Raw genomic sequence first — 13,601 nt, forward strand, 5'->3', positions numbered from 1 at the left:
GCATACATCAGTGATATTAAATCTGATTCTGGTCTGATTGGGTTCAAGAACCTTGAGGTAATGTTGCAACTCTGTAAAAATCTGGTTAAAAACTAAGAGTGTTGTCAGGCAGCATCTGTGGAAAGGAATGAACAGTCAATGTTTCAGTTTGAGACTCTTCATCTGTCCTGATAAAGTGTCTCAGCTGAAATGGCGGCTGTTTATTTCCCTCTATAGATGCTGCCTGACTTGCTGAGTTCCGTCAGCATTTTGTGTGAATTACTCAGTATTTCCAGCATCTGTAGAACTGCTGGTGTTTGCGACTTGGAGTACCATATTCACTTCTGGTTTCCTCATTATAGGAAGCATTTCAAACCTTTAGAAAGGATACAGAAGAGATTTACCAGGATGCAGCTTGGATTACAGGGCATGTCTTTGAGGAAAGGTTGAGTCAGTTAGGGATTTTCCCTTTGGAGCAGAGGAACATGTGAGGCATGAAAGAGGTATATAGGATAATAAGAGGCATAGATAGAGAGAGCAGCCAGCACTGCTTTTACCCAGGGTGGGCTGGCTAATACGAGAGGGCGAGTAGAGGGAAGTTTAGGAGAGATGTTAGAGGCAGGTTGTCTTTTTAAAACATACAGTGGTTAAGTGCATTGTTGGGGGTGATGGTAGTGGCAGATACTTTATGGACATTTTAGATACTTTAGATAGGCACATGGAAGAAAGTAATGGTTATGGGCTGTGTAGGAGGGAAAGGTTAGATTAATCAAGAAGTTGGTTAAAAGGACTCTGGGTGGAAAGGCTTGTACTGTGCTATGTACGGGCTTATATCAGATGGACACTTGTAGACTGGGGAGGATCGATATCTGGCCTGTACATCAAATTTCACCTGTGGGCATGCGCCTATCCCACACTCTATTGCACGCATCTGTGGCTCCCACTACACAGCCTAGACCCCGGAACAACCACACATACAGAAATATGTTCTCGTTCTTTTGATACTTCAGGTAAAACTGAAGTGCAGCCTAGGTCTCTGGAATATCAATAGTAAATCAGTAGAAATAAAAAGGCACAGTGTGGAACTGAGCTGTAACTAAACAATTATAAAGTCTAAACAATGGTTGAAGTATGTAAACAGCCTTGGAGCAGAACAAATCCTTTGACTCACCAAGTCCACGTTGCTTATCTAATCCATCCGCTTACACAAAGGTACACCAATCCAGTTTTATTCCCCTTACCTTCTCATTAACTTCCCTCATCGTCAACCACTTGCTAACGTACTAAGGACAAATTATAGTGTCTGACTAACCAATCATACTGCCCATCTTTGGGATGTGGGAACAAACATGAGTTTCTGGAAGGAACAATTTGTGGATACAAAGAAAATGTACAAAATTCCACAGACACCACCTGATGTTAGAATTGAACTCGGTGCAACACACACAAAATGCTGGAGGAATTCAGCAGGCCAGACAACATCTATAGAAAAATGTACAGTCGACGTTTTGAGCCGAGACCCTTCGGCAGGACTGTCTGAACTCTGTGCTCCCAGTTGTGTCAACACTGTTGTGGGGAAACTTTATGCAGAAACCTGAGAAGGGATGGATTTCAAAACACAGATATTTTCCAAGTGTTTTAATTTAGCTTTGTATAAATGGAAAACCACACATATAAAAACTGGCATTATGAGCCTCTTTGTTCTGCTTTATCTTTCCCATATGCAGAAATTCCACCTACTCTAAACTGGAATGTTGCATCTGCAGAAAATGTTTACAGAAATAAATAAATTATTTTAAATCTAGTTACTTTTTCTTAGCAAAAAAATTCCTTTCTGAACAAAGTCATTAAGCTCTGCAGTTCCACCAGTCAAAGCTACTGTCTACCCAGATGCCAGGAAGTGTGCACAAACAATCAGGGATAATTTGTTTTTGAGGTTGCTTTCCTTCCCTAAGGCTTTTCAGCTGTGGATTTCCACGTCAACCTAATGTTACCTATTTACAGAATAGACAAGTGATGTCTTTTGTGAGTATTTCAGGATTAAGCATGGCTGTTTTCCAAATTTACTGTTAGCATGAAGCCTGGAGTTGAAGTAAACAATGGGGAAGATGGTAATAGGTTGAAAGACATAGATAGTTTGGCAGAATGAGCAGACTAGCTTGATTTAAGGAATTATGAAGTATTACACTTTGAGCAAAGCCATAAGTTGTCCCCTGATTGGACCTAATGGACACACACAAAATGTTCGAGAAACTCAGCAGGGCAGGCAACTTCTATGGAAAAAGGTACAGTTGACGTTTTGAGCTGAGACCCTTCTGGAGGATTGAATCTGGATCTAATGGTATTGTTCACATCAGAGGAAAGTGAAAAGGTCTTTGTTTAATATCCCAGCCAAAAGAGAGCACCAATAATTGTAAAGCACATTCTCATTACTGCATTTATTAGCGAGGAATGTGCTTTTAGTTCTGAGGTAGGATTTGTGCCTTATTTTGTACACAACTAAGTCAGATACTTCCTTCCAATTATTTCATTGGATTTTGGTTTAGGTCTCCAACTGTCCTACAACCAACAAAAAAGCAACCAACATAAAGGTTCAATTTCAGAGTTTTGATGAAGGGTCTTCGCCCAAAACGCCGACTGATAATTCCCATCCATAGATGCTGGCTGACCTGCTGAGTTCCTCCAGCACATTGTGGGTATTGCTCTAGATTTCCAGCACCTGCAGTACCTCTTGTGTCTAAAATCGGAGATTATCCTGGCTACATTATTTTGATGGAAAAGATGGAGCAGTCAAGGTTAAGTGTGGCTGGCTCCGTCCAATGGTTAACTGGCATTCTATAATGTGAATACAAATGACTTTGACTTATTTCTCACTGCACTCTGGCAAGAGTCAGGAGAGATTTATTTTCACCTTGCCTGGGATTTTGGGCTTCAATTTGTCACAATTATTACTCATTCCATTCATTTACCACACTTCATTTTACTGGCTGCTTTAAACTGAGGCAGCTGTGACATAGAAAGATACGGGACGGTAACTGAAGAACAGATGAAGAATAGTGATTTTGATTGAGGATCAATTGCAGCTGGCACGAGCGTTCCAAGTTTCTTTCAGACTCTGGCAGAGTGACCCTGTTTATTTAACATTGCTCCAGTGTTGGTCTCATTGACACCGTATTGGTGGACTGCACTGGCAGTGCCAAGCGGATGACCTTCAGAGCAAGAGCAAATCCACCCACAACGAGGACAGGGTTCTGCTTGTCAGGGTCCTGGCAAGCATCTGTAATCATCTTCATCCAGGAGTATCAAGTGAATGAACTATCTCAACATCCTCTTAGTATTTTTACCATCACAGAAGCCAGTCTGCAAATGATTTGATTTACTCCACATGACAGAAAGAAACAGCAAAGAGAACTGTATATAACTACAGGCAACATCTCAGCTGTGGTATTTGAAGAATCTTGCAATGTTTCTAACCTAACCTGTCCATGACACTAACAAGATGGGGAAACCCAGCCTGTTCCATTCCACAAGGAGAGAGATCAATTCAGTCTCAAAGTTCAAAATAAATGTATTAATGAAGTACACATATGGTACCTTATGCTACTTTACAGTCTGGTTAACCATGACAGAAAGGCCTGAGTAGCATTCATGTGCCAAGTAAGAATTACGAGACAACTTTGTCAAACAATGATCATCCCCAAGAAGAGAAGGTCCAACTGACTGCATCTGACAGTCAAAAGATTTTCATTAATGAGATCCTCACCTTTAACAGTCCAGGGGAAACCAATGACCTCAAATTCAACTAGACCACATGAATATGGTGAAAAGAGGAAAGAAAATGATTCCTGTGGCAAATAACTACCTGCTGACACCACCAAGCTGGGTTGAACTCAATGGAGTTTAGAAGAATTAGGGGAGAATCTTATTGAAACCTACTGAATATAGAGCAGATGCAGAGAGAATGACTGCAGCAGTGGGAGAGTCTAGAACCAGAGGGACTAGCCTTAGAACAAAAGGATGTCCCTTTAGAATAGGGGTGAAGAGGAATGTCTTTAGCCAAAGGGTGGTGAATCTGTGGAATTCATTGCCATAGACTGTTGCGGAGGCCAGGTCTTTGGATATATTTAAAGTGGGGGTTGATAGGTTCTTGATTAGTAAGGGCATCAAAGGTTATGGAGAGAAGGCAGAAGAATTGGAGAGAAGGGAGAAAATAAATAAGTCATGATTGAATGGCGGAGCAAACTGGACATGCAGAATGGCCTAATTCTGCTCCTATGTCTTAGCCTCTCATGGTATTTAGAATGTACTATAGTTTCTCTCTCAGATTAGTCCAACAACATTTCCTTCTAGAATGCACTCAATGACAACGAAGGAATAGTGATCTAGTTGTAGGTAAGGATGATAACTCCTAATGGGTGGTAGTGTTTGCATTTACCTTCCTGTTGCACACTATCTTTACTGCCAATTTTACGGCCATTCCTTTAACATCACTGCACCTGGAACTGGGATTCCTTACCTGCAGCAGCCATCCGCAAAGGCAATTGTGGATGCCCCAAAGACATGAGTTTTGCCAATGACACTTACCTCCTGAAACAATTTGCAAATTTTATACATTTATCCTAGTTCTTGTGAATTCAATGGGACCTCTGGAAAGAATTGTACAAATTTATTAAAAATAGAGGCTATAAAATCTTTGCTTTTTCCAACCAATCGGTCTCCCCTGCTAGATGAGTACGGATAGTCACACTGGATCCAGGGAGAGCTGGACAAATGTAGTCAGAGGGGTGTGTTACATACTGCGCGAAGCAAGAATGACAACGGAGTACTGCGATTAAACGATTTACTGAGTCATGTTAGTAACGGTACACACTGGGCAACTTACAGTGTGGGAGCTACAAAACTGGGCCCACTAAAACAACAGACATACACACTTGAAAGCCCGCGCCCAAAAGAGAATATCCTTCACACATAGGAGGCCAAAGCAATTCACTGTGCTACCAATTGGCCGCATGCACACTTGTCACATTCTTCCGATTGATCTGCGAAGGAGCAGGTTGTTTTTCCATGCAGGAGGCCTGCGACCAGTGATGTGCTGCAGGGATCAGTGCTGGCTCCCCTGTAGTTTGACATGTGTAGTAACAATTTGGATGAGAACGTAAGTGGTTTCAATAGTTTATGGATGACTCAAGGTTGGTGCATTAAACAGTGAAGAGGTTTGTCCAGGATCAAGATCAACTTGGAGCGTGGGCAAGGCAACTGCAGATGGTATATATTTCAAACTAGTGCACAGTGAAGCGTTTTTGGATGTTAACCAGGGCAAGACATACACGGAAAATAGCTGGGCCCTAAGGAATGTTGTGGAGTAAAGCAACCAAGGGGTACTACTACATAGTTCCCTACGTACTGGTCGGCAGGATGGTGAAGAAGACACAATACTTTTACCTTCAAGGGATGGTGAATTGAGTACACAAATTGGGTCATCATGTACAAGATATTGGTGAGACAGCACATGGAAAACTGCACACAGTTCTAGTCACCCATACTATAGGAAAGGTGCAGTATATTGTGCAGAGAAGTTTCACAAGCATATTGCCAAGACTGAAGGGTGTGAGTTATGAGGTGATACTGGATTTCATGGGAGTGTCCTTCCTGCAGTGAATGAGGCCAAGAGGTGACTTTATACAGGTTTATTAAAATGAGCAGAGATAAGATGGGTGGTCACAGTTCTTTTTCCAGGGGGGAATCTAAGATTTGGAAGCATTGGTTTCAAGTGAGGGGGGAAAGATTTAATGGAGATCAATGTGGCAAGATTTTCCACATAGAGGGTGGTACAGATAGTCATGGGGAAGTACAGCACAGAAACAGGTCCTTCAGACCATCCTGTCTGTGCCAACCCATTTAAACTGCCTACTCCTCTTGAACTGAACCACAACCATAGCCCTCCATATCCCCACCCTCCATGCACCTATTCAAACTTCCCTTAAATGTTAATATCCAGCTTGCATGCACCACTTGCACTGGTAGCTCGTTCCCCACTCTCACGACCCTGAGTGGAAAAATTTTCCCCTCATGTTCCTCTTAAACTTTTCACCTTTCACCCCTAACCCATAACCCCTCCAACCTCAGTGATTGGAACTACAAGTTCATGGACAGGAAAGTTTTAGAGGGATGTGAGCAAAACTGAATAAAATGGGACTTGATCAGGAAGGTATCCTGGTCAGAGTGAATGAGATCGGCTGAAGTGCCTGTTTCGGATTATTTTACAGGAAAAGCAAATTAACTGTGAGTACCCTTCACAACATGTAACTGCTGGGAGCCCAACGCAACATATTACTTCTGGGAGTCCTTCACAAGTAGTTAACTTTAAGACTGTGATTATTCTATGAAGATCAATGTGACAGTTATAAAATCCTGCAGGAAATGGACTGAAGAATAAACATCTAAAGAGAAAAAAATATCTGCTAGAAAGTCAGACTACAACCAAAAAATGTTGAAAATACTCACTAAGTTACCTTGGAACTGAAAGGTCACATATTAAAATTGTTAACTCTGTTTTCCCTTCATATCTATATTGCCTGACCCAATAAACCTTCGCAGTATTTTCTGTTTCTGTTTCAATGTTTGATGGTTAAAGTTAGAACACTGGCCAGGGCATCAAAACTCCCTTCTCTTTAAACATTGCCTTGTGATTTCCACACTTGCCACAATATGGACAGAGTGTCAGTTTAGTGCTTTCATTGAAAGAAGGATTGAATATGCAGATACTTCCTCATTTCCATTGCTAATTATATCTCAGGTTTCCATGCATCCTTGCGATCAAGAGGTGGAGGGGATTCCCTCTGCCGGTGCCATGGGGTGGTGAGAGACAACAGACCTTAACCTCAGTGAGAACACAAGATTTCCGTATTTATCCCCAGTGTAGTCAAACTGGAGGGGGGGAGGAGAGGGAAGGGAGTCACTGGTGTGGATAGCATGTCCTGAAATCTGCTCCTTTCACTTAAACTTGCTCACTTGTTTGTTTTGTAGCCTCCTGCCAAATTTGGAAACTACTGGTTGCCAACTGGTGGCCAAAGATAGTTGACTTACTTCTGGACATGTCCTCATATGATCATCTGATCCACTGCCCCATCAGTCTCCATATTCTGTGCCCACACTCCAATCTTTCCCACAGCCAGTCAGAAATCATGCAAATCATTTAACAGCCAAATAAAGTAATACTTGGAATGTCAGTCAAAGCCACTTTTATTAAGCTATTTTTTTTCTTGGATTGCCTAGGAACCAGCGCCTTGGAGGTCAGTCAATAATTCCTAGGATCTCCAGGGTAATCCTTGAGGTTTGGCAACCCTACTGAAATCTTTAATACAAGATAAGAAAACAAGCACTATATTATTGATTAAAAATGTCAGCTGGCAATTGCTAGCTGCTTCAGAGAAGACCATTTCAAAAGTCTGCCAGGTGGTGATTCTGAATCTGTTCTCTTTTACAGTTGGTAATGAGGGTGCCTTTACTAATGGTTTGAAAGCTACCTTGTTATTGGATCCCAGTCATAAAGCAATGTGGATGAATGGACTGTGCTTTTAAAGTGGGGTTATTTATAAGGGTGGAGAAAAGCCAGCCAGACTTAATTGTGAACTGTCTCATAAACACATTCAACCCACTTCCTGCCGCTCTGCACTGTGGATGATCACCTGTTGCTTTTGGCATAAGGCCAGGCTGGGTCTTAATAGAAATTATAAATTAATTATAAATTAGATAGCTCTGTCTTTGCAATTACTAGTGGTCAAATACAAAGCAGAATAGTGGCTATCCTACGACATGTCCTCATTCGATGCCTTAAATGCACAAAATAATCCTAGGTGTGCATTTCATTCTCATTCCAAATTTACTTCAAAAAAACTCCAGTGGAACATAATTTCTGAAACGGAGTCCATTATACATTCAGCACTACTAACCATGAATGAACTTCTGCCCTGATTCTCTTAGCGGTGAGCAATATAATTGTTTCCAACATGCACAGTTGGATGATTAATCTGCCGAAAATCTTTTAAAAATATATAAACTTACCCTCCCATTATTATCAACCTTTGTTTCCTTAAATCAAAAAGGAACAATTTGAAAATAAATATGGAACTGCATGTTACTTTCCTTTCTTCAAGTGAGTGGTTTGTACAGTATAGTCATAGAGCAATACAGTATGGATAGAGGCCATTTGGCCCATTAAGCCTTTGGTGTTTGCCCATCTAGTCTCTATTTCCTTCGTTTAAGTGCATATCCTACTAAACCAGCCCCACCATGTACCTATTTTCAATTTAACTTTAGCCACATCCTCTGTACCTTAATCATATTTATTTACTTATTGCAAATTCTGCACACTTCTAAAGCTTTCTTCAGCTAATAGATGCAAGTATTACTAAAACCAGACAGAAAGATGTTTAAGAATTAACAGTACTTCGTGTAGTACTGACCCGGAGGGGGGATCAGTTAAACTATTATGGATGAGAGGTGATTTAATAGAGGTGTGCAAGATGTTATGAGGCATAGACAGAGTGGACAGCTAGCAACCTTTATCCAGGGTGGCAACTGCTGGTACGGGAGGGCACACTTTTAAGGTGATCGGTGGAACATCTAGGGGGGATGTTCAAGGTAAGCTTCTTTTTACACAGAGAGTGGTGGGTGTGAAAAACACATTGCCGGGGTAGTGGTAGGGACATTTAAGAGACTCTTATATAGGCACATGGATGAAAAAAAATAGACGTCTACATGAGACAGAGGGGTTAGATTGATCTTGAAATAGGATAAAAGGTTGGCACAACATTGTTGGATGAAGGGTCTGTACTGTTCGATGTTCTTAATTGTATTAACAACTTATTCTGTCCTCTAAATGGCTTTGTGGCTCAAAATGCAGGTTACACTAGTAGCATGACATAGCATTTTTTGAGGCTTTCTAAGAGGGACCAGCTTACTAGGAGCTCATGGATCTGCCCGTAGGTGAGATGCCAAAAGCTATCAGTGTCTTAACATGGTCAGGGTGTGGGGTGAGAGAGGAAAGGGTGGAGTATATGTGGCTTATGCCAGCACATTGGTGGGAAATGGATCATTTCTTTATTTATTAGGATTTCAGAATTACTGACAAAGCCAGGATTTGAAATTGCCCTTGAAGAGCTGGTGGCGAGTGGCCACCTTGAACTGCTGGAGACATCCTGGTGGGGAGTTCCAGCACCTTATTACAGTGAGGGATGACCAGCATACTTCTACTTTGGGATGGTGCGACTTGTAACAGGTGGTGATGTTCCCCTGGGTTTGCTTGCCTCCCTTGGGCTTCCTGCGATAAAGATGATAAGTTTTGGGAACTGCTGCTGAAGTGGTCTGGTTGTGGAAAAAGAGTTCATTTACTCAATAGAGTGGAACAAGTTCTACCAGTAGAATCGCTGAAAGGAACAGTAAGGTGCAGAAGGAGATGTTGTGGGTAGGTGCCACAGAGAGTTAATCATTTAAAGGCATCCTGCCCACAGGCAGATCCAGGAGCTCCTAGTAAGCTGGCCACCTTTAAGCAAGCTTTGGATGCCTTAGGGAGGTGGGGTGGGAGGAGATGATTCTGTGTCATCAGTCATTCACAGTCCACATTTGTGCAAAAGAAATTGAGCTGAGCATTGACCAGTTGGGCCTAGAACTTTGGTGACACTGCCCATAGGTGGATGACACCAGACAGGAAGTAGCAATCCTGGTAACATTAGCATTGAATCAACCTTCAGCCTAAATTAGAAAATGTAGCATGGAATTTATCACTCATTTCTCTTTATACTTACAGCCATGCACATATTACTGATGTTCCAATGTTTGACTTGAGACACATTGCTCCACTACACAAACATGATTTTGGCGACAACTGCAATATTCTCTGGTACTGAAGCTGGAACAGGACTGGTTCAGGATGAAAAGGATGAAATTCAATCACCTAGAACTTCACCTGAAAGCACGCGGAGGAAGAACTCCAGAACTCCAGAAAAGCAAAAGGACTTCGTGCTGGCACTCTACTGCTGCTACTGACATCAGGTAACAAGAATTGGTTATTTCTGACAAGGCCCAAACCACATCTGAATAAATGCAAAATGCCAGCTTGTAGCCTCAGCCAACTTCATCTTTGACACAAGCCTCCACACTATCAAGTATGTATTCAAAAGATGGTGCCTCAACAAAGCAGCATCCATTATTAAGGATCCTCTCCATATTGGGCATGGCCCTTCCTCATTACCACCATAATGGAGGAGATACAAAAGCCTGAGACATACATTCAATGTTTTAGGAACAGCTTCTTCCTCTCTGTCATCAGATTTCTGAATGATCCATGAACATTACCTCATTATTTCTCTTTTGCGCTATTTATTTATTTTTTTACTTACTAATTGTAACATTTTATTGCTTGTGGTACTGTTGCCACGAAACATAATTGAGGCGGACTGTAGATTTGGACTCTAAATCAGGTATATGATTTGTTCTAGTTCTAGTTCCGGTCTACTTTTTTGGTACTACTTTTGGGCGATATTTGAAATGGGACAGCCTGCAGATAATGAACACTGAACTGAACTGAACTGTGCTTTTTGATTTTGTGTTTTATATTCTGTGTTTTTGCTCCTTTTTTTGTTGCCATTTGTGCATTTTACTTTGCATGTGGTGGGATGGAGGGTTTGATGTTTTGATCAGGTTGGTTCCATGGTTCTTCTTTGTTTCGTGTCTGTGGGAAGACGAATCTCAGGGTTGAATACTGCAGACATACTTCTATAATAAATGTACTTTGAATCTTCGAAAACAAAAAAAAACAAAAATCCACAATATATGTCAGTGATAACAAACCATTCTCATTGGCACTTTGGGAAGATTGCAGTGATTACTCAGAGAATTAAGGGAGGCTCACACTCCACTAAATATGTTTGATTCCATTGCTATAAGTGATCTGCTTCAGGGACTCAGTGACCTGAAATTTTGCTATTTCCTTTCCTCTCACAGATGCTGTTCAAAGTGCTGAGCTCCTCCACCAGATTGTTGCTCCGGATTCCAGCATCTGTAGTTTCTTATGTTTCCATATTTTATTCCATCATCTCAGTTGAAGGGTGCTGACAAGAACACAACGTAAGTAACAGCGAACTTCTTGCTCTCTTTTTCTAGGCAATTATAGATAGTCCTTGCATTATAGAATCAATGTAGCTCAGTTAGTTACAACCTCAACTCTGTCTGAGTTGCTAGGGTGTGAATATTTGTCGCGTCCCAGGTAGTAAGCACCAAATCTGAGCAGATACTACAAACCGTACAAACCGCTCTATGCCTGTGTGCTGCACTGTCAGTGTTTCAGTTTTAAAACATGTCCATTTCCTTCCCCAGGTACTAGGTGCAAAAAGAAAATCCAAAAACAATATTCCAAACAGAAGAGCATTTATCCCCAGTTGCCTGACCAATCCTTCACGAGGATCACAACCTTGTTGTGATTTTGAGGCTTGTGTGCCTCAAAGATCCAGAGAGCTTTGATGGCTGTCATCAGGGCTTTATGCTTTGGCTTTTAGTTGGGTCACCCATGCCAAACAGGTCAAAGGGTAGAGGCCAGGTTTGGAGGTTCAGCTCAGGGACAACAAACCTGACTGGTAAAACAAAACTGTTACGGAAACTATAATGAAGAATCCTTCTGCATCGGAGTGTGACGGTATTCCTGAGTCTCCACTCTGGACTTACATGACTAACAATAGAGAAAATCAAGATGACGCTACTGACATGATGAAGGAAGTCCTGAACACCACCCCGAGATGAAGGACTTTCACTTCTGCCCTAAGTACCAGCAGCAGAACTAGCCATATTGATCCCTCAATCAGCATTCTTGTTTACAGGTACCTGATTATTATCACACTGCTGTTTCTACCACCTTGCTCTGTGCCCTATATTACACTGGTGACTACCCAATAAAAGTACTTCAGTAATTGTTGAGTGATTTAGACCTTCTAGAAGGAAAGGAAAGCAATCGGTGCAATATAAATACAAGACTTGTAATCATTTAGTTTCTAAATAAAACTAAGGAAGTCACTAAAATTCTGATAACTAGAAAGCTGTATAAAGAAACACAATTGCATACCACAATTATTAGAAACACCACAGGTCTATATTTGACCTGCACTTAAAAGATTTATACTTTATGAAAGTTTTCATGCAATGTTATGTTACTTCCACAAAAAATTGGGAAGTGAAACTATTTTTCAAGGATATGTAAAGTACAGAGAAAGAGATGTACTTACTCTTGTACGGCTCTTGCAATGGAGAGTGCCGTGGATCCGGTCTCATTAACGCTGTCCAACGTCACGTTTGGAAAGTCATCATCCTCACTGTCACTTTTGATGTGTCTAGGCGAGAGGCTCCTCAGTTGTGCTGCAGCAAACAGACAGCAATACATCAGTACTCAAGAACGGCAGCATATTATAACAAATGTTTTATTGTCTATGTTTTATCCAATATCATACTTGAATTTTCATCAGATCACTAAAATGAAGAGTTGAATGACAAAACAGCCGAGAAACTTTCAGTCAAAAAGCAGTAGGCCACAAGGCTTAATGAGCTCTCTCTGCGATTCAATAAGATCAGTGCTGATTCAAAAACTTGTCCCTCTTCCCCACACCTCTCAATTCCCTTGGTGTCCAAAACATTATTGATTTTAGTCCTAAATATACTCTGCAAATGAGTATCTTCAAACATCCAGAGAGTTGCAAAGTACAATACCCTCTGAGTGAAAATAACATCTTGCCTGTAGCAAATTGATGATGCCTCCCTGGTTTCACAAGACACAAGCTCTTGAGTAACTATACATTCAAAACAGTAAGGATTCCTCATCTTTGAATTTTACAGTGTCACACTATCACTCATTCAGAAATGAGTTCTTCATTTAACTACTTCGGTCAGTTAATGACGAATTTGCTTTTTGCTAACGTATAAAGATTAGCTTTATTTGTCACATGTACATTGATACAAACAGTGAAATGTGTCATTCGCTTCAAATAAATCAGTGAGGATTGTGTTGAGGAGCCCACAGGAGATGCCATGCCTCCAATCCCAACATAGAGTGCCCACAACCAACCGTAACGGTACATCTTCGCATTGTGCGAAGAAACCAGAGCCTCCAGAGGAAAGTCACACTGTCATGGGGAGAACATACAAGCTCCTTTCGGACAGAAGCAGGGATCAAACCCTGATCTTTACCAATTTTATCTCCAAATATTTCCAAACCTTGGTTAATGTGGTTGTTGCCCTGTTCAACCAATAATCCTGCTCTGAGGTCTCAAAAACAAAACTAAAACAAGCCATGGCATATCAGCTTCAACTACAGCAAGACACCCGGTGCTCAGTCTGGTGGTTGTGAAAACAAGCCTGCAACTTGGCTGATCCAAAAACTGGAAATTGTGGGAATTTTTCAAAGCATACAAAATAAATAGATATAATGGTAAGTTAGGTCACATTCAAAATTGTAGATCAATTTCTCATTTGCTGAGTGTCACGTACCCCGTGATGGGTTAAGAACCATCAGAAATGTAAAACACTTTGGCGTCCAGTATTGCTATTAACTAATGGTATTTATTAGTAACTATGCAATA

At 41.1% G+C, this 13,601-nt stretch overlaps 1 protein-coding gene across 6 annotated transcripts in view; it reads right to left on the reverse strand.

Moving 5' to 3' along the window:
* Positions 1-13,601, reverse strand: part of klf12b (Kruppel like factor 12b) — a 301,395-nt gene that overhangs the window by 46,259 nt on the left and 241,535 nt on the right. For all 6 annotated transcript variants that reach the window (XM_063048451.1, XM_063048453.1, XM_063048450.1 and 3 more), the window contains one exon: positions 12,255-12,384. In XM_063048451.1, coding sequence (XP_062904521.1) covers positions 12,255-12,384 — 130 coding nt within the window. The remainder of the gene's footprint in view (positions 1-12,254; positions 12,385-13,601) is intronic.

Source organism: Mobula hypostoma, chromosome 5 (assembly GCF_963921235.1).
Source record: "Mobula hypostoma chromosome 5, sMobHyp1.1, whole genome shotgun sequence".
Classification (NCBI taxonomy): domain Eukaryota; kingdom Metazoa; phylum Chordata; class Chondrichthyes; order Myliobatiformes; family Myliobatidae; genus Mobula; species Mobula hypostoma.